Source organism: Papio anubis, chromosome 2 (assembly GCF_008728515.1).
Source record: "Papio anubis isolate 15944 chromosome 2, Panubis1.0, whole genome shotgun sequence".
Taxonomy (NCBI): domain Eukaryota; kingdom Metazoa; phylum Chordata; class Mammalia; order Primates; family Cercopithecidae; genus Papio; species Papio anubis.
Window position 1 is genome coordinate 67,324,782 of NC_044977.1, and position 20,855 is coordinate 67,345,636.

The 20,855-nt window shown below is 46.3% G+C and overlaps 1 protein-coding gene and 1 long non-coding RNA gene across 4 annotated transcripts in view; one reads left to right on the plus strand and one right to left on the minus strand.

Annotated features, from left to right (window-relative positions):
- Positions 1-1,604, plus strand: part of SHQ1 (SHQ1, H/ACA ribonucleoprotein assembly factor) — a 107,044-nt gene extending 105,440 nt beyond the window's left edge. For both annotated transcript variants that reach the window (XM_003894183.5, XM_021934231.2), the window contains one exon: positions 60-1,604. In XM_003894183.5, coding sequence (XP_003894232.1) covers positions 60-612 — 553 coding nt within the window. In that variant the 3' untranslated portion in view covers positions 613-1,604. The remainder of the gene's footprint in view (positions 1-59) is intronic.
- Positions 665-12,010, minus strand: LOC103881971. Of its 2 annotated transcripts, none has more exons than XR_643611.4 (4): positions 11,878-12,010; positions 11,438-11,598; positions 6,541-6,791; positions 665-757 (listed from the first exon to the last, which is right to left on the minus strand). It is a non-coding gene; the product is annotated as an uncharacterized LOC103881971 (long non-coding RNA). The 2 variants fall into 2 exon arrangements; XR_001899704.3 differs by lacking the exon at positions 665-757 and adding an exon at positions 5,017-6,346.
- Positions 12,011-20,855: the final 8,845 nt, after the last annotated feature.

The following is a 20,855-nucleotide window of genomic DNA, read 5'->3' on the forward strand; positions in this document are numbered from 1 at the left end:
TGTTATCCTCAGGCCAATTAATAAATAATTCTAATCTTTGTTCTTAAAATGTTTTCAAGATCCAAAAAGTTGGCAGCTCTTGCAGAAGCCTTAAAGGAAGTCTCCCTTACAAAGGCCCAGCTGGGGTTAGAACTGGAAGAACTAGAAGCAGCAGCACTGCTTGTCCAGGAGGAGGAAACTGCATTAAAAGCAGCCCATTCAGTTTCTGGGCAGCAGACACTTTGCTCCAGCTCTGAGGCAAGTGATTCGGAGGACTCAGACAGCACCGTGTCATCTGGAAACGAAGACTCAGACTCAGATTCAGAACAAGATGAACTCAAAGATAGTCCATCTGAGACAGTCAATTCTTTGCAAGGTCCCTTTCTTGAAGAAAGCAGTGCCCTTCTTATTGTTGATGGTGGAGTATGCAGAAACACAGCTGTCCAGGAGTCTGATGCCAGTCAGGGAAAGCCACTTGCCTCTTCCCAGCCTCTTGGAGTGTCTGGACCTCTGATAGAGGAGCTTGAGGAACAACTGAAGACCACAGTTCAGGTTTCTGAACCCAAGGGCACCACTGCTGTAAACCACAGCAATATGCAGGAGAGAGACGGCCGTCAGACACCAAATGATTGACTCTTAGGTGGTTTTATTTGTTGTTGAGAAATACGGTAGATTTGGTTTCATTTACCGAATGAGAATTCCTCATTTTCACTTTGTAGTTTTTCTTAGTATATAGACAGCCTGCTGTATTTGTATCCGCATCTGTGGATTCAACCAACTGCAGATCAAAAATATTTAAGAAAAAATTGCATCTGTACCAAACATGGAGACTTTTTTTCTTGTTATTATTCTCTAATACAGTATAACAACTATTTCCACAGCATTTACATTGTATGGGGTCATATAAGGAATCTAGTGATGATCTAAAGTGTACGGGAGGATGTGGGTAGGTTATATGCAAATACTGCACCATTTTTTATCAGGGACTTGAGCATCTGATGATTTTGGTATCCTCAGGAGTCCTGGAACCAACCCCCCACAGATACGGGGACAACTTTATGACTTTTTTTTCAATCAGTGAATGTGTATACCTTTTGTTTTCCTTGCTATCACTGTGAAGATAAAATTCAAAAGTATTTTTACCAAAGTGTAGCTAATATTTCAAGCTGAAAATAATAGTTCTACTGCCAGTGTCTCCAGAATGTAGAGCCCATCAATATTTTTATTTTAGGAAGTGTACTTGACACCCCATAAACTGCACGTATCGAAAGTGTACAGTGTGTTGGCATATGTGTACCCCACATAAAACTGTCACCGCGATTGAAGTGAGGAGCGGACCCATCATCCCCAAGTGCTCTTGGGCCCCGTTATTAGTTTGCATGTCCTAGAATTCTATGTAAATTGAATCATACAATATGTATCCCTTTTTTGGTCAGGCTTATTTTACTCGGTCTAGTTATTTTGAGATTCATCCATGTGGTAGCATATGTCAAGAGTTTTTGTGTTTTTCATTGCTGAGTACTACTTCATTGAATAGATTTGTTCATTGACCTATCGATGGACGCCTCGGTTGTTTCCAGTTTGGGGCTGTTATAAATAAAGCTGTTATGAACATTTGTATACAAGTCTTCATGTGGACGTATGCTTTCATTTCTCTTAGGCAAATACCTGAGGGCGGAATGACCGAGCCATATGGTAGGTATGTGTTTAATGTTTTAAGAAAACGCTGAACTGTTCTCCAGCATGGCTGTACCATTTTACATTCCCACCAAAAGTGATAGTTTATGAGAGTTCCAATCTATGAGAGTTCCAACCTATGAGAGTTCCAATCTTGCACATGCTTGTTACTGATATGGTCAGTCTTTTAAACTTTTACCATTTTTATAGATGTGTAGTGGTGTTTCATTGTGGAAGTGTCTGTTCAAATCTTTTGCCTCTATGTGTGTGTGTATATGTTTGCCTGTGTGTGTGTGTGCGTATGTTTGAGACAGGGTCTTACCCTGTCTCCCAGAGTGGAGTGCAGTGGCGCAATCTCTGCTTACTGCAGCCTCAACTTCCCAGGTTCAAGCAATCCTAGCACCTCCTCCTGACCACAGGCTTGCTCCACCACACCCAGCTAATTTTTGTAGCTTTTATAGAGATGGGGTTTTGCCATGTTGCCCAGGCTGGGTTTGTGATTCTTTTAGAGTTCTTTTTGTTTGGTTGGTTTTGTTTTGTGTTGTGGTGTGTGTGTGTGTTCGTGTGTGTGTGTGTGTGTGTGTGTATGTGTGTTTTGAGATGGAATCTCACTTTGTCACCCAGGCTGGCGTGCAGTGGCGTGATCTTGGCTCACTGTAACACCTGCCTCCCAGGCTGAAGCAATTCTCATGCCTCAGTGCCCCCAAGTACCTGGGACTATAGGTGTGCACCACCAGGCTGGGCTAATTTTTGTATTTTTGGTAGAGACGGGCTTTTGCCATGTTGCCCAGTCTGGTCTTGAACTCCTGAGCTCAAGCAATCTGCCCACTTTGGTCTCCCAAAGTGCTGGGATTATAGGCATGAGTGACCAAGCCCGACAGTTTGAGAGTTCTTTATAAATTCTGGATACAAGTCCTTAATAATGAGTCTTTTTTTTTTTGCATGCCTCATAGTCTTTGATTGGATGCCACACTTTGTGAATTTTACCGTCTTAGGTGCTGGATATGCATTCTTATATATACTCTCTATCTTTGTGTAGGGATGCCGTCCAGTGACATGGAAGTAGTTTGATCCTTACGGGTCTCGCTTTGTAATTTGTTAGGCAGCTCTGGCGCGGTGCTCAGTCTAGGGCAAATCCTTCCCCAGTGCTGATTTTCCTGAGTGCTGCACCATGCCTTATGAATTACGAGTTTTTCAGCCTGGCTGATTGAACTCACACTGTTCCCTGTGTGCATACTGAGGACTGTTCTCTCTAATGTGAGTGTGTGTGGTTTTTTTTTTTTTTACCTCGAGACAGAGTCTTGTTCTGTTGCTCAGGCTGGAGTGCAGTGATGCGATCTCAGCTCACTGCCTCCTGGGTTCAAGTGACTCTCCTGCCTCAGCCTCCCAAGTACCTGGGATTACAGGCATGCACCACCACACCTGGCTACTTTTTTGTGTTTTTAGTAGAGACAGGTTTTCACCATGTTGGCCAGGCTGGTCTCAAACCTCAGGTGATCCACTCGCCTTAGATTCCCAAAGTGCTGGGATTACAGGCCTGAGCCACTGCACCCAGCCCCCTCTAATCTTTTCAGATGGTTCTAGAAGAGGGCTCTCCTCTCTCTCTCCAGATAGCCAGGGTTCTCTGTGCAGCTGTCTCCTCTCTGGAGCTCTATCCTGCAAATGTTAGCTGCCTTCCTCACCCCGAGTCCTCAGCCCTGTTTTTGAACTCCAGAACCCCCTGGGTTCTGCCTGGATTGTCCTTCTCTGCATAGCATGGAAAGTCTTTCAAGGCAGTAGGTCTCACCTTGTTTTCTGTCTCTCAGGATCACTGTCCTGCATTGCCTGAAGTTCAGAGTTTGGAAAGTCATGGTTTTGTGTATTGCTTCCGTTTCTCTGCTTTGGTTATGTCTGACGGGAGAGTAAATCTGGTCCCTGTTAATCCATTGGGACTGGAAGTGTAAGTCTCCATTAATAGTTTATGAGTTTTCCCACTTGAGTTTAAGCTGCTGGGGAGGTAGGGTCTTGTTAACACTGAATCATCAGTGTCCTTATTCTCAAGCACTCCATAAATATTTGTTGAATGAATGAACAAATAAGATAAACCAATTTGCTTTGAGGAGGAAATGAAATCTGATCTATTAATCTCAGTAGCATCATTAATTTCAAGAAAGGGTATGATACTTTTTACTTAGGGCTTGTGAAGATGGTGAATATTTGTACTTTTCTAGTTTGTGTTAACATGATCCTGGGGTGACTACGGCACTTAAAATGCATATGAACTCCTGAATACTATAACTGCTTTGCTGGAATGTGTTCAAGACTTCTCTCAGCCTCCTTGGAGAGCTTCCAAGTCCTTATGACCATTGAAAATGCATTTCTCCTCAATAGTACATTACCTGAAGCCAGTTTGAAAAAGTATTATCTGTAACTCCCCTCATTTACTTCCACTGAAGTCAAGCAAGTTAAGCAAATCCTCTCTTGTCTAAAAGTTTAAAGCCATGGAAGTTTTCTTCCTTCCATCAGTTTCTGTTCTTAGGAATCTTGACAGGATCTACTTCAGTGGACTTGTCTTGGGTAGAAAAACTTGTTATTCCCTTCCTCAAAGAATGAGCAAACATGATCCTTCCCGGACATCCTCAAAGCCAGGGAGCTCATTAAACAACCCTCATGAGTATTAAAGACAACGTGAGTGAGCTCCTTAATTTCAGAGTCCGTGTCGGCAGTGTTTCTCCTACCCTTTCTTTGTTCACAGAGGTTGAAACTTTGTTATATCACATTACTCTGTCTTTGTTTAAGATGGGCTGAGAACACTATACTACACTAGCTCAGTAACCCAAAACACCTCCAAAGGTGCTGCCTTTCATTTATTTTTTTAAACTAGACAACCTGCCAGGCAACTTTAGGGTTCTCCTATAACCATATGGGTTTCCCAAAACCCACAGGTGATGGGAGAAAAAAATAAGTTGGGGAAAGTATAGGGAAGAGACCCAGTGACTGCCTAGTCGCAGCTCAGTGGGAAAAATCAAGACTTTGCGGTTGACAAGAGGCAGCCTCCAATTCAACCCAGCTCCACTGTGGCTGACTCACAAGGGTAGGGGACTCCAAACTACACCTTTCCCTTCATCTTAGAAATGGGGCTGGGCGTGGTGGCTCATGCCTGTAATCCCAACACTTTGGGAGGCTGAGGCAGACGGATCACTTGAGGTCAGGAGTTCGAGACCAGCCTGGCGAACTTGGTGAAACCCTGTCTCTGCTAAAAATACAAACAAATTATCTGGGCGTGGTGGTGGGCCCCTGTAATCCCAGCTACTCGAGGCTGAGGCAGGAGAATCACTTGAACCCGGGAGGCGGAGATTGCAGTGAGCTTAGATCGTGCCACTGCACTCCAGCCTGGGGGACAGAGTGAGACTCTGTCTCAAAGGAAAAAAAAAAGGGGGAATAGATGAGATCGGGTGCGTTCAGGGTGGTATGGCCGTAGACAGAAATGGAAATAGAACTGCTTTTATTGCTGGCCTTCCAGTGCTAGGAGACTGTATGTTCAAAGCACTTGTATGAACTGGAAAGCGTTAAACCAGCGTAAGGGTTTATTATTATTGTTTCACTTCCCAGAGCTGAACAGGGCTCTATTTAGCTACCTAACAACAGGTCGCTGGGGGAGCTGGCACTGTGAAAATGAGTCAGCCCTGTTAATCGCTACAAAGGCAGGCTAGTGGTAAAAGTCTACACAGTTCAGCAGATTAGATAGAAATATTAATTATGCCAGTGAATCACAGCACTGCCTCATCTTCTAGGCTTGCATTATCATTGACCTGGTTTTCTGTGTTCTGTCTCTCTTGTCCCATTATCCTTGAAGAACGATCGGAGGCCTTGCTGTGGGCATGGCCAGGTTTTAGGTGCCGGTAACTAAGCTGGTATCACCTTTCACTGGCACAAGATTAAGCTGCAAATGAGACAAGACTGCTCCCTACCACATTCTAAATTGGTTGACAGCTGGGGAGCGGTTTTCACACCTGCGAATGAAAAACTCACTTTGGTTACGTGGATCAAATTCTGTTATTAATACCAAGAATTGGGAGGAGGAGAGAGAGGGCCATATTTAAGACTTTATAAAATTATTAACAAAAAAACAAAAACAAAACAGACTCCTAGATATCTGTTTTGTTATAAAGGGATTTTTTATTACTTTATATGTTATAACTGGAAATTGAATTATATAGTCAATGATGGTGAAACAGATACCTCTAAAAGAAATGGAAATGAGTTTAAAACTTAGTATAGGAATGAAATTATAAATATACATCAGATCCTAAGAGCGTATTAATTATAAAATCCTTAAACATGCAGAAACCCACCATATATCAAATGGCCTGTCATGTAATGTCACTGCATGTCAGGTAAATTCAAATTAAGCTTCATGAACGCAAATCTCTCATTGTTTGGTCAGGGGTCTCCATTAGAGCAAATGAAAGATTGCAAATGTTTCTTTAACATCGTTCCATCTAAATCCCTGATGGAATTTTTGTGATCTGCTGCTTTTCTGTCCTGTTTTCTGAGTGTGTTATGTATAGTTTCAATCCATACCAAATGAAGGAAGCATTGATTAGACTTGATTTAAGGCAGCAAGTGATAAATGCAGCTGGGAAATTGATTCGTGTCTCTCGAGTGACTGGGGCATAGCCATCCACAGTTGACACAACTTGTCTCAAGGCTGGAGAAAACAAACAGGCAAACACATGTCAAACAGATAAATGACTTTGCTGTTTTGAGCTCTCCGTGGAGGCCATTTGTTTCCTAGATAAGGAAGACTGCTTTCCAAAGTCATGAAAAGATAAGTTAGAGGAAAAGGATGAACGTGGGATTGGATGCCCAAGCACTGGGAAGAAAACAACACAAAGGATTTACCTCCGGGAAGGATCTTGCTGCTTTTCCCTCCGACATGCTGGGAGCAGCACTCCAAATGCTCTGTCTCCATATTTTAAGTGTTCATAGTGGTATGCTGGTGTCTTTGAAGCTATTTCCAAAGAAACATTTCCTGACTGCTCTTCCTGGAGTGAGCATTCAGGAGAATCGGCAAGAACAGCTAAGACTTGCGAGCCTGGCTTGGTCTGAAATAGTGACAGTTCCAGTAGCTTGACCACCAGCCCAGAGGTCCCCTGGAAACAATAGTCCCATTGCAATCCAGTGCCTCTTGTAGAGCCTCACCCATAATACAAAGTATTGCATTTGTGTGTTTCCCCTACATGCTTTGTGTTTTCCCATCTTCATGTTTGCTCCTGCGTTGCTCTCCCGTTTCCCTTGCTGTTAGTTTGCATGTTTAAATCTCATCCATCCTTCAAGGCCCCCAGTCAAATGCCACTTCCTCCAGGAGGTCACCCTTCATTGCTCCGGACTAGAAATAAATTCCCTCCTCTGAACTCCCAGAACAATTTGTAATGGTCTTAGAGTATTTATTGCTCCCTGCAGGGTAAATACGGGTTTCCTCTCTTTACTAGAGCACAGACTTCAGTATCTGTTTCAGCTTTGGATCCCACACAACGTTCTGTCCACACAACACCTTCAGACAACACTTGTTGAATGAAAAACTAGGCAACTGGAGAGCTCAAATGAATAAATGGCGTCAGACCCTTGACAGCTCTTTACTAGCTAGTAATCCCCACCTAGCATGGGCCATGTTGCCTTTCTTGGATTTTCTTTTGTTTCATAAGTCTTGCTTCTCTTATCTCTTGAATATGACCCAACATTCTAAGCAGGAAGATCAAGTGTGTCTTTCCTTCTCCTCCTTCTCCCGGGTCTGGGGTCCTCATCTCCTGGCCTAATCAACACATATGTTCTATCTTTTCCTGTTGCCGTCCCTCCTCCCCAACCCTGAATTCCCAGCATTCTCCACTCACTGCCCCCTAGGGTGGCAGGTGGAAGGTCAGTTGGTAGAGAATCTAAACAGTCCTCACTCTGGGCAGTGCCCCTGGACATGGACACTATCCCCGTGAATCAGGGCCAGCTCCTGCTAAGGCAAGCCAGAAGGATTGGAGCAGGAAAGAGATTCTTATCTTCTAAAGCAGTGGGTTCCAGACTTCTGTACTGATTTCTACAAAATTAAAATTAGAAACAAAACAAAACAGGGTAGAGTGCAGAGGGTGCTGATGTAAGGCTGCTGACTTTTCATTCTGGATGTGCATCTCTAACCCAACCTAGGCAGTATTCTACTGAAACTATCCTTTCATAAAAGCCTGTTAATGCCAAAAAGTAGAAGGATAGTATTTAGGATAAAGATCAGCCCTCTAAATTGGACATAATTAGCTTTAAGAAAAACTGTTGGTTGGGTGCAGTGGCTTATGCCTGTAATCACAGCACTTTGGGAGGCTGAGGTGGGTGGATCGCCTAAGGTCCACAGTTCGAGACCAGCCTGGCCCACATGGCAAAACCCCATCTCTACTAAAAATACAAAAAAAATTAGCTGGGCATAGTGGTGCATGCCTGTAGTCCCAGCTACTTGGGAGACTGAGGCAGGAGAATCGCTTGAACCCTTGAACCTAGGAGGCAGAGGTTGCAGTAAGCCGAGATTATGCCACTGCACTTCAGCCTGGACGATGGAGTGAGACTCCATCTCAAAAAAAAAAAAGAAAAAAAAACCTCTCTCTTGAGAAACCCCAGATACCTTTTCAGTTTCTCTATTTTTCTTTGTAGACGAGTAAACACATGTATTTTTTAAACAAAATTTGAATCATGTACTACATAAATTTACATCCTTTTTTCTCTCTTAACATGAGGTCCTGTTTCCCATGTCACCAAATAACCTCCCAAAATATGACTTTATAACTGCATTTATTCCTATTGCACTGGCAGCAATTGCTCTCAAATGTAAATCTGATTAGTGAGGATTTTCCTGTTTTGTAGTAAATTTGCTAAGCATGAATGCCTAGATCCTCTAGGTGCTTCCTCAGCAGCTCTTCCTCTGTTGTGTTATAGCAGCATAGTTTATTTTGTTTTATATTATTATTTTTTAAGTTTTTTTTTTTTTTTTCTTTTTTGAGATGGCGTCTCAGTCTGTTGCCCAGGCTGGAGTGCAGTGATGTGATCAGAACTCACCAAACTCCTGGGCTCAAGGGATCTTCCCATCTCAGTCTCCTGAGTAGCTGGGACTACAGGTGCGTGCCACCACACCCAGATGCATAGTTTATTTTAAAGACAATACAGTCGTCCCTCGGTATCTGTGGGAGATTGGTTCCAGGGCCTCCTCAGATAGCAAAATCCAGGGATGTGCAAGTCCCTTATATAAAATGGCATAGTAGTTGCATATAACCTACCTACATTCTCTTGTATGCTTTAAATCATCTTTAGATTACTTATACCAAATACAATGTAAATGCTATGGAAATTGTGAGTATACTGTATTGTTTTTAAAATATGCATTTTTATTGTATTTTATTATTTATCTGAATATTTTCAGTCTGTGGTTGGTTGAAGTCATGGATGTGAAACCCCAGGATATGGAGGGCCGACTGCATCCCCTTGAATTAGAGAAGAGACAGGAATGTAATAACATCTGTCATTTTTGAGCGACTGCATGATGCCAAACACTGTGCTAGGCTTGTTTGTCCTTAGCATGTCAAGTAGGGGCCTGTCTCCTCTCACTCCTTTTTTTTTTTTTTTTTTTTTTTGAGACAAAGTCTCACTCTGTCACCAGGCTGGAATGCAGTGGCATGATCTCAGCTCAGCTCACTGCAACCTCCACCTCCTGGGTTCAAGCAATTCTTCTGCCTCAGCCTCCTGAGTAGCTGGGATTACAGGCGCGCACCACCACGCCTGGCTAATTTTTGTATTTTTAGTAGAGACAGGGTTTTGCCATGTTGGCCAGGCTGGCCTCGAACTCCTGACCTCAGGTGATCCACCTGCCTTGGCCTCCCAAAGTGCTGGGATTACAGGCGTGAGCCACTGTTCCCGGCCTCCTCTCACTCCTCCTCTTACTCCTCCTGTAGCCACAGATTCTGCCAGTGGAAGGGACTTTGGGCATAGTGAAACCCTGTAGCTCTGCTCTTAGCTGACTGGATTGGGCTTGAACTTGACCCAAGGGCTGACTGTGGGGTCAGCTGGCCTGGAAAGCTTTACTAATCCAAGGGTTCTTGACTCTGGCTGCACACTTGAACCATTCAAGAAACTTTTCAAAACTACCAATACTCAGTCCCCTCCAAAGACAGTGGAATTAGAATCTCTGAGGGTGTCTAAATAGGCAACAGCTGGGATAATCCAAGTCCTGCTCCCAGAAATTTGAATTGGGAAATGAAGAGAGGATCAGGCCCTTGGAAGTTATTGAAGGTAAGAGATGCGTTAAGAAAATCACAAGGTGAATCTGGAATCAGTCTTGCAAACTCAACTCAGGAAGGAGGAAGAAGTATGAGTTAGGAGGATCTATGTAATGGAGAAAAGATACAGGTGAGAGGGTGAAGACAGCAGCTGGTTGTGGGAAAGGGAGTGACTGGGTGTAAAAGGATGCAGACACGTGGAGTTGTCATGACTCTGAAATGAACATTCACGCACTGCTCCCCTGAGGTCCCAAGAGCAGCAGCCATGGATGCCTATACCAGCCTTTGATCAGTCTGAGGCTCCATAAGGCCTGAGCATTAGGCGTGTGCTGACTTTTGGAGCTCAGAGAACATCCATTTCCCTATTGCTGATCAAATCAGAGACCTTTCTTATACGTAACAGGACACCTGACGCAACTGCTTCAAACAGTAAAGAGGATTTATTAGTTTATGAACTGTAAAGTCCAGCAGTAGAATGGATTTCAGGAGAGGCTTAACCCAGCCATCCAACAATGTGACCAAAGCTCCTGTCTCCTGTTTCTCTGCACCACCATCCTCAACACTGAATTCATCCCAATTTGGACACCTTTCATGTCTCAAGATGGCTGCCAGCAGCCCCTGCAGCTACCTACTTTCTTGTTACCATCTGTCAGAAAAGAGATTTTGTCCCAGCCTCCCCAGCAAATGTCCTCAGATTCACCCTGATTGGATGCGTTTGGGTAAACACTGAATCATTCATCGCTGGCTACTGAAATGGGATGTGCTGGTTGGCTTTGTCTGAGCCATGTGGCCATTCCTGGAGCTGAAGGCAAGGTCAGGGGGACTCTGGGAGATGGAGGATGGAGCACAAAACCAGTAAGGTTACTGATAAACGTCTACCACCCTTTTCACCAGTGCTCCCATGTGCAGGGCTCAGCTCTCCCTTCAGAAGAGGAGTGGTGAACTGACAGCTTCCAGCTGCTACACCTTCATCTCGGGATCCACCCCACTGTTTTCACCAAGGCCACACTCTTCCTGGCCTGTTTCCAGCAGCTGGCTGGCCATAGCAAGGTGCTGGAGCTGGGCCATTCCTGCCCCATGAGTGACTTCCATCCCCTCCACACCTTCTCAAGCTGCACTGCACCGTGGGGCTCCTTCTACCCTAGTCGTTCTTCCCAGCCTTCTCCCTTCACACTTGTCGGTCTTCCTTGTGGTCTGCGCCCTGCCCCACTCCTGTTTCCTTTTCCCTTTATTCTTCCTTCACAGACATTGCACTTCTAATTCTATCTTGGCTTCTGCTTCCCAGAGTATGAAACTGACACATCCTGGTTTTCTGAGCTACTCTCTGAGTGTGCCTGATTTTCAGAGGAGCTCAGCTCAAACCCACTTTCTCCACAAGTGCCTGTGGGGTCGAGACTGTCTCCATTATACAGAAGGGAAGCCAGGGTTTGAGGTTGAGTAGCTTGCCTGATGCCACCCATGCAACAAGGGGAGCCTTGGCTTCCGAACCCCATCTTTACCTCTCTGCAGCCCGTGCTGTCTACCAGCTCTAGGTGCTGTTCCTGGTAGAGCCTGCTGAGATGGCCGGAGTCACTCAAGGTCACCCCTGGCTCAGTGGAAGAGGAGAGGGTGCATCGCAGCGTGTGTTCCCTCCAGTGGGATTACCTTGAATCACTAGCACCTAGGGGAAGAAAGAAGAGGAGGGGATTGTCGGTGGATGGGCGGGATCTCTGTACTGGGGGCGGGAGGGGGGTTGCCACGTTGAGCACCGACACTTGAGAAGTGACACAGCTTCGTTTGCACACAAACCATCCTGCATGGTGTTTAAAAACAAAGGGCAAAGTGAGACGTTGCTCAAGGAAAGCGAAGCAGGCGGGCCGCCCCCGGATGGCCCCGCGTGGCCCCTGCTCCCATGCTCCCAGATCAGTGAGAAAGCCTGCGCCCCGCCCTGCGAGCCAACCTGCTAATCTGTGGCATCGTCCACCAATGTGTCTAATGAGGTGGCACAACCACCCAGCTCTCCCCGCAGCTGCGCAGGGCCTCCTGGCTGAACCAGTAAGTGTAGCTCCATCCGGTCCTCGGGCGCCGCGGGGCGGGGCGGGGCGGGGCGGGGCGGGGCGGGGCCACTGCGCTTGCGCGCGGACCAGGCGGGGCGGGGTCCAGCGCAGGTGCCTTGAGAAGGGCCTCCGAGCGGCAGGTGCAGACGCCAAGCTCGCTGAGGCTGGAGTGTATGCTTAATCACAGTCGATTGAGGGGCTGTTTAAGAATTATAACAGGCTCTTCCAGGTGAAGTTCTGAGCAGAGCTACAGAAGGTCGCGGTCTGGAAGCTGCTGGGAGGAGAGGCGCGACATCAGTGACTTTCGTTGCGAGGAGGCACATGCAGGATTTCCTGGGATGGGGAAACAATCACCAGAAATACGAGGAGGCTGTTCTAGAAGAGTCAGAGTGCCCACTCCCATCCCACCCCCATCCCCAAGCTGATGAAATTGGCGCGAAGCAGATCCCTAATTCACAAGCCTATCTAATTCCTGCCAATAACAGAGTATTTCTGTTTCTGCGGAGACCTGGCTCTCGGGGCACGTTGAAGCTTCACCCGGAGAGGATGGGACAGAGAAGACGATCAAAAATAGGGCCTTCTTGGAACCAAATGCCAATAACCGCCCTCACGTGCCTAGCTTGCCCTTTACAGATTGCAAAGGACTTTCTTCTGCCTTGCCTCGTTTTCAGCAGGGGCAGGCAGGTGATCCCATTTTAAAGCGAGGAACCAGAGAGAACTCAGGCTTTCCCCAGGGTGGGCATAGGTTGCAGTGGGAGGTAAGGACTCAGTGAGTAGGGGTCACCCAGGGAGCCATGGAATATCTCCCAAAGAAAGGATGAATAGGAGTTGGTTGAGCAGAGGAACGTTAGGGTGGGGCGTTCATGTCTCAGGTGGAGAGATGTGATGGGTGAGGGAACCATATTGCTCAGGGTGGCTGGGCCACGGGAGGGTTAGCAGAGCTGGGGAATTGGGGGGCAGCCCATAGAAAGACACATCCACTTGTGGGCCCAGATCAGCATTGTGTCACATTAAGAAAAAGGGAGAGAGAAACCAATCTAGTATCCATAGTAATTGAAAAGCAATTGAATATTTATTGTAGCCTCTGGTGCACTTAATTTGTAAGGCACAGCCAATACAGCTAGCCCTCCATATCCATGGGTTCCTCGTTCCTGGATTCAGCCAGCTGTGGGTGGAAAACCATTCAGAAAAAATAAAAAGGATAATTCTGTACTGAACATGCACAGACTTTTTTTTTTCGTGTCATTGTTCCCTAAACAATACCGTATAACAACTATTTCCATAGCACTTACACTGTATTAGGTATTATAAGTAATCTAGGGATGACTGGAAGTATATAGGAGGATGCACATAGGTTATCTGCAGCTTCTATGCCAATTTTTTATCAGGGACTTGAGCACTGGCAAATTTTGGTATCCTGGGGGTCCTGGAACCAATCCCTTGCAGATACTGAGGGACAGCTGAATTGTAAAATCTTTTTCTTTCTTTCATTATCTTACTCTCTTATCATAGCCACTGCCCCCAAAGATGCATCTTTCCCCTTCCAAATTTCCCCAGTTCTCCTTCAGACTCTGCCTTCACAGGTTTCCGGCCTCTCCCCTCCTTCTCCCCTTCCTTGGCTGTGTTTTAACCCTACAGTACCTTTTAAATTAATTAATTATTATTTTTTTTCTTTTTTGGGAGACAGAGTCTTACTTTGTCACTTAGAGTCTTGCTTTGTGCCAACTGGAGTACAGTGGCACGATCTCAGCTCACTGCAACCTCTACCTCCTGGGTTCAAGCAATTCTCATGCCTCAGTCTCCTGAGTAGCTGGGACTACAGATGCACCCCACCACACCTGACTAATTTGTGTGTGTGGGGGCGGGGGCGGGATTTTTAATAGAGATGGGGTTTCACTATGTTAGGCCAGCTGGTCTCGAACTCCTGAGCTTAGGCAATCCACCCACCTCAGCCTGCCAAAGTGCTAGGATTACAGGAATGAGCCACCATGCCCAGCCTAACCCTACAGTACCCTTAGATTTCCTTCTCAGTATAAACTCTGCTTACCCTGTGGCTTTTTCCACTTAGGAAAGTGGAAAGAGATTAGTGCAGGAGTCAGCAAACCAGGGCTCACAGGCCACATCCATCCCACTGCCTCTTTTTGTATAGCCTGCAAACTGAGGATCTTTTCTTTTCTTTTTTTGAGACGGAGTCTTACTCTGTCATCCAGGCTGGAGTGCAGTGGCACAATCTTGGCTCACTACAAACTCTGTCTCCTGGGTTCAAGCAATTCTCCTGCCTCAGCCTCCCAAGTAGCTGGCATTACAGGTGCCTGCCACCATGCCTGGCTAGTTTTTTTGTAAGTTTAGTATAGATGGGGTTTCACCATGTTGGCCAGTCTGGTTTTCAAACTCCTGACCTCAAGCAATCCATCCGCCTGGGCCTCCCAAAGTGTTAGGCATGAGCCACCGTGCCCAGCCCAAACTGAGGATTTAAAAAAAAAAAAAACTTTTTAGTGATTGAAAAGAATTTATGGAAATGTCTTTTCTCTCTTGTTATGTAGGTACTTACCTAATAGCCTTGATTCTGCCCCTTGGTCTATAAAACTTAGAATATTTTACCATCTGGACCTTTACAGAAAAAGGTTGCCAATCCCTGGTTTAAGAGAAGGGGTTTGTGAATACCTATCCAGTGGCATTTTGAATGCCTGGCCCGTGGCTTCTGGGCTTTCCATGGCCTCCTGGGGGAGGCTCTGCAGAAAGCTGAGACGAGGAATGAGGCTGATACTACCCTTAATCCCACCATGGGGTGGACCCATGGCTCAGGTCTGGTGAATCAGGGTATCCTGTTCTTCTTTCCACAGTGATTGGTTCAGGAATAAGCAGATGTCTCAAGACTAGTCAATCAAAGTCCTACTTGGGACTTTGGCCAGAGCTACTAGAAATGATACTTTTTCTGGTTGGTAAGCTGGAAGGAAGCTATTTTTGAGAAGACGATTATCTTTGTAACTATGTGAGGAAAACCTTTCCAGAAAAGAAATTGCATATACCAGAAAGCAGACATGGAAGGAAGAAGGGAGGAAAAGAGAGAGAAAGAGAGAGAGAGAGAGATTGACACATCTGACATTGTTTAAGACTCAGCACCCAGCCACACCTAAAGCTCCTTCCATCCTGGACCTTCGGTCATGTAAGCCAGTAAAATGCCTGCCTACCTGCCTCCCTCCCTTCCCCTCTCCTCCCCTCCCCTCCCCTCCCCTCCCCTTCCCTTCCCTTCCCTCTGTTTTCTTAAGCTGAATTGGGCAGAGTTCAGTTACTTGTATCCAAACACATTCTGAGCAATATATGGGCTTTACCAGGTACTTTGGAACCTTGGATTCCTCCCCTTGGTACCCATAGCCCCTGCCATGTAACTTTCAGTGCTCTCTCACTCTGACTCTGGACTCCAAGTGACTTGCTTTGGCCAATGGCATGTTTGCAAACATTATGTAGACACAGTGGGACTTGTATTGTCTTCAGTAGCTCTTGGAGCTCTTCTGAGCCCATATAACAGTCCCAGTCTGGGCCACTACATGATGATAGACATATAGAGCCAAGATGAGCCTTCCCATCCTCTTGACCAGCAAGCCTCGAACTATGATGACTGGAAGCCAACTGTAGGTACATGAATGATCACAGCAGAGGCCAGAGAAAGAACCGCCCCCACCGAGCCCAGCCCACAGAATCATGAGATAAACAAATGGTAGGTGTTTTAAAGCACTAAGTTTTGAGGTGATCTGTTAGACAGCAAAAGCTGATCCACAGGCAAAAGGTGAAAAAAGGGTTATGAAAGCCTCTAAAGGAGAGCAGCTTATCACTTGGTGGCGCTTTTAGTATATAAGAAAAACAAAGCACAATAGTATTGAAATATTGCCCAAGCTTAAAACAGCGACAGTTCTAGACCACTAACACTTAAACAAGGAGTCTGGAACACGTACTGAATTCCTAGTGTAGCCACCTTGGCAGGAACCCCACTGAGAAATCCGCACCTGGAACTCCCTTCCACAGCCATACTGGACAGCTCCTACTGCAGGGATCATGGCCGGCACAAATGTTGTCTCTAGGATGAGGGAATCAGGTACGTATTTGAAAATGTAGAATTCCTCTTACTTGTGTCCTAAAGGCATGACAATAAGAGTCAAAATGCAATAGTGTGACGATCCCTGGTGGTCTAGTGGTTAGGATTCAGTGCTCTCAAAATGCAATAGCATATTGAGCACCTACTGTATTCATAATGTTCACAGCAACCATGTTTTTCTTCTATAGGTTTGACTTAGTACACTTTCATTCTCATTTATTAGGGGTGAACTGCTAGATGCAATGTACCATTTTCTCTTTATGTGAGGTTGTTCATGTCAAATACTAAAGGTATGACTACTACTACTACTAATGATGGCTTGGAGTAGGCCAGGCTCAGTGGCTCACGCCTGCAATCCCAGGACTTTGGGAGGCTGAGGTGGGCGGATCACTTCAGGTCAGGAAATCAAGACCAGCCTGGCCAACACAATGAAACCCTGTCTCTACCAAAAATATAAAAATTAGCTGGGCATGGTGGCATGCTCCTGTAATCCCAGCTGCTCGGGAGGCTGAAGCAGGAGAATCACCTGAGCCTGGGAGACAGGTTGTAGTGAGTCAAGATCGCATTACTGCACTCCAGCCTGGGCAACAGAGTGAGACTCCATCTCAGTATAAATAAATAAATAAATAAATAAAATAAAAATGATGGCTTGCATTTGTGAACACACACTTAGCACCAGGCTCTGGACAAGGGGCTTTACAGGCCTAATATCTTCTTTGCTTTTTGAGACAGAGTCTCGCTGTGTCACACAGGCTGGAGTACAGTGGCAAGATCTCGGCTCACTGCAACCTGTGTTCCTGGGCTCAAACCATCCTCCCACCTACTCACCTTTCCATCCTACTCAGCCTTCTGAGTAGCTCGGACTACAGGCACACACCGTGCCTGGCTAATTTTTGTAGTTTTGGTAGAGATTGGGTTTTGCCCTGTTGCCCAGGCTGGTCTTGAACTCCTGGGCTTAAGTGATCAGCCCGTACAGGCCTGATATCTAATCCTCACTACAACCCAAGAAGTTGGGTACTATCAATCCCATTTTACAGATGAGAAAACTGAGTCGTCCCTTGCCTAAGTGCACCACGTTGTTAAGTATTGGCATTGGCAATTAAACTTTCATTTTAGTTTAAAGGGAGACGAATACTGTAGCCTATAGAAATGGGGAGGCGTCATGAAGGACACACTTCGCCTGCTTTGAAGGCAGGTTGGGATTTACCATCTACCAGCTCTGTGACCTTGAGTGTCTTATTAAATGGTCCCAGGCCTCAATTTATATATCTGTGAAATGTGGGTGATAATCCTGTCTTTCAAGGATTATCAAGGGGAAGGGAATTAAGTGGGGCACCTAAAGCTCTCAGCACAGTGCTGGGCTCTGGGCTGGAGCTCGAGCCCTTATACTTTTTCTTCCACCAGGGGAGACTAGACCATACTGGTTTCTAGTGACTCTATCTGATAGAATGTAAACCTCATGAGAATTTGGTGTTTTCGTTATTTGGTTTAGGTTGTACCCCCTGCACCAGAATGGTGCCTAGCATGTCACAGAGACTCAATCCATGCTTTTTGAATTGAGTTCTATATTTCTGTGGCTGTGATTCTGTGAGATGTGACTGGCAGTGGTTTCCTAGGTGCTGGTTAGAATGGGAGGTGGAAGGGATTCAGGAGCAAAGCTTTGTGAGAGGGAAGGGAGAGATGTCCCAGTCAACAGCGCCCTGGGAGCTGGGCTGCATGGTTTGCCATGTTGATAATGTCTTCTCCATCGCCGCCCCGCCTGGGAGGGCAGCTCAGGAGTTCCTAGAGATGCCCGTTGAGTGTCCTGGGAGCACAGTCTGTGCACTGGGCTCCACCCCACCTCTCTCCTCCTCCTCCTTTCAAGCTCTCCTGACCTCTGCTGAGCACCCCCACCCATCTGCACTGTGGCCAGGCTTAGAAAGAATCCTTCCTTGGTGCCAAGTATCAGCAGGGCTTTCTGAGGGTGTGAATTATTCCCCGACAAACCCAGCACCCATCTGTCCCCAGCCGGCACTGCTGGCATCTCCCTAGGCCTGGAAGCTGCCCAGGGCACCTCCAAGCCAGGCCTGCATGGGGTTTCCTCCCAGTGAAGACATGGCTGCCCTGAGCCTTAATTGGAGAGACGACGCAGTGAGCCCGGGAGATTCTAAAGTGTGTATTTGCAATCAGCTTGCTCCTTGAAGTGGCATGAAAACAAAAATCCAAGGAAAGCACTCAGTGAGAGGATTTCCCTGGTGACCTATGGCTAATGGCCTTTGCCTACCTCTTGCTCTGGAGATGCCCGAGTAGGGGTGGAAAGTGGCTTCCAGGGAGGAAGGGCCTTTCCGAGGTGGCTGTGCTCACAGGACGCAGCCTTTGAGAATCACGATCGGAAGATGTGAGTAGCGCCCATAGTTGGCACATTGGTGGTGGCTGCTCTGGGAGGACTTCTGCACTCCACGTGTTCCCCAGAGACAAGGCAGTAAGATTTCAGAGATGTTAAAAAGAGGTTAGGTTGCCTTTGAGTTCGACCAGCTTCCTGAACTTTCTGGAGAAAATAGTTGTGGCAGCAAATCTGTAGGACAAGAGGCTGGAGGAAGGTGTGTGGACTGCTGGTCATGAAGCGTCTTAATTCTAAGAGATGAAAGGGCCATTTTCTTCCATTGAAATAATAGGCATTATTTGTATGTATCTGTAGGGGCCAGTGACTGACTTCCCAGGAGAAATTGGCATCTGCAGGAGAGAAAAGTAGGGACTTCCTAGTAAAGAGTTCCCCAAGAACCAGTAACAGTCACATGGCCCTACGGCAGGGGCATTTTAAGATGTCCACTGGCTCTGGTTACTTTCAGAAGCCTCACCCACATTATATATCAAGTATCGAGTGCACCTATATCATATGTTTGTTAGTGTAAATACATTTTAAAGAATGTTTAAACCTGGCACAGTGGCTTCTGCCTGTGATCTCAGCATAATCCCTCAGTTTGGGAGACTGAGGCAGGGGATCACTTGAGGCTAGGAATTCGAGATCAGCCTGAACATCATAGTGACACCCCATCTCTACACAAAATAGAAATTATCCAGGTGTGGTGGCACATGTCTGTAGTCCCAGCTACTCAGGAGGCTGAGGTAGGAGGATCACTTGAACCCAGGAGTTCAGGGCTACATTGAGTTATGATTGCCTCACTGCACCCCAGCTGGGGCAACAGTGAGACCCTGTCTCTAAAAAAATAAAATTTAATTTGAAAATTAAAAATAAAAAAATAATTTTTGGAATTTTGCTTTTGAACTTACTTGGCTATGAGTAGTAATTCCTTCGCTGGATAATACTATTGGCTGTGCTTTCTCATGCAAACTCAGGAGTTCTTACAAAGTGAGGGAACCAACCCGTAAATTGTGTTTAGATGTAATAAGATTTTAATGAAAACAAACTTAATGAACAAAGTGGACCCAGTGTTTTTTAGACATTTAATTAAGCATTTATTCATTTCAATTTTGCATCTTTTTCTTTATTTCGAGCCAGTGCCTTTTATTTTCTTCCTGGTCCCCAATATGTTTGCAAGACCTGGAATATGTGGCTATAGGCATGTGTTTCCTGGTGGGTAATGCAGCCTTGTCTGGACTGGTCGATGAGGAGGCTGGAGGCAGCTTGAGCAGCGGCCCCAGGCTCCAAGAGTCTTCCTTCTCACAGGTCACACTGGCGATTTCTCTTGGGTGGAATAATCAGCTCAGCAGGGTCTGGGCTTAGGTGCGGAGGCCTGTGACTCACTTTGAAATCAGCACCTCCAGGTGAGGAAAGCCTGGGGTGACTCAAAACCCAGCAGGAGCCACTAAGGAATCCAGGGGCAACCGTGACTATTTATGCTCCTGGCACACAAGTCACAAGATAAAGGCTCGGGGCCTCCCCTGGCCTTGGAATCTCTCAGAGGTTTATTTGTTCATTCACACATCATTTTACTCAGCAAAGAGGACTCAGGGAGTTGTTTTTCATGCCCAACCTGGAGTGGAGGGAGGGGAAAAACAGATGGGATGTGAGCTTTGTCTCCGTCACCTGGTCGGCTGGTTTCCTTGCACATTAACATTTTATATCTGGGCTCTCAGTAGCAGCGAGAATCCCGCAAAAGCATGGCGCTGGCCTGGTCCTGAGCGTCAAGGAGTCTCGGAGGCTTCTGCTCCTGGGTCGTACTTGGGTGTGGCCCTGTAGTGAACCCCACAGGCCATTTAGGGGAGGAATGAGGAGGGACTTACACTGAAAGGGCACCTCCTGATCTCCAGGCACCGCATCTATGCTGTTGATTTGCTTCCTAACTTGTGCCTCAAGCAATTGCATCCCCGTTTCCAGCTAAGGCAATGGAAGCTCCAGAGAGGTGAAATACTTTACCCCAAGTCACCCAGCAAGGAAGTGGTAGAGGCAGATTTGACCTCAGAGCAGCTGCACCCCAAACTCTGCACTGTTTGCTTCCACGCTCTTCTCCCTCCCTGAATTTTCAGGAGGGTTCAGAGTCTGTTGGTGGAATTTCTGGTATGCCTCAGACCTAGACTTGTTGCTCCTCTCAGATTAACTGTTTCTGCCCGAAGCCAAGAAGACAGAAGTGGTGGATGCGTCTATAGCTGCCTCGGGCCTCTAGTGCAGGGCAAAGATGCCCTGCAGACGAGTCAGGTGAGGCTGAAATCCAGCCCACATGTCACCTACTTGTTGGTACCTGGTGTGGGAATTTGTCAGACTGACAGGAAAGGGTTGCTTGCCAGACCCTGCACCCCTGAAGCCCCGTCCACCTAGAGGGGTTCCTCTTAATAAATTGCACAAAAGCA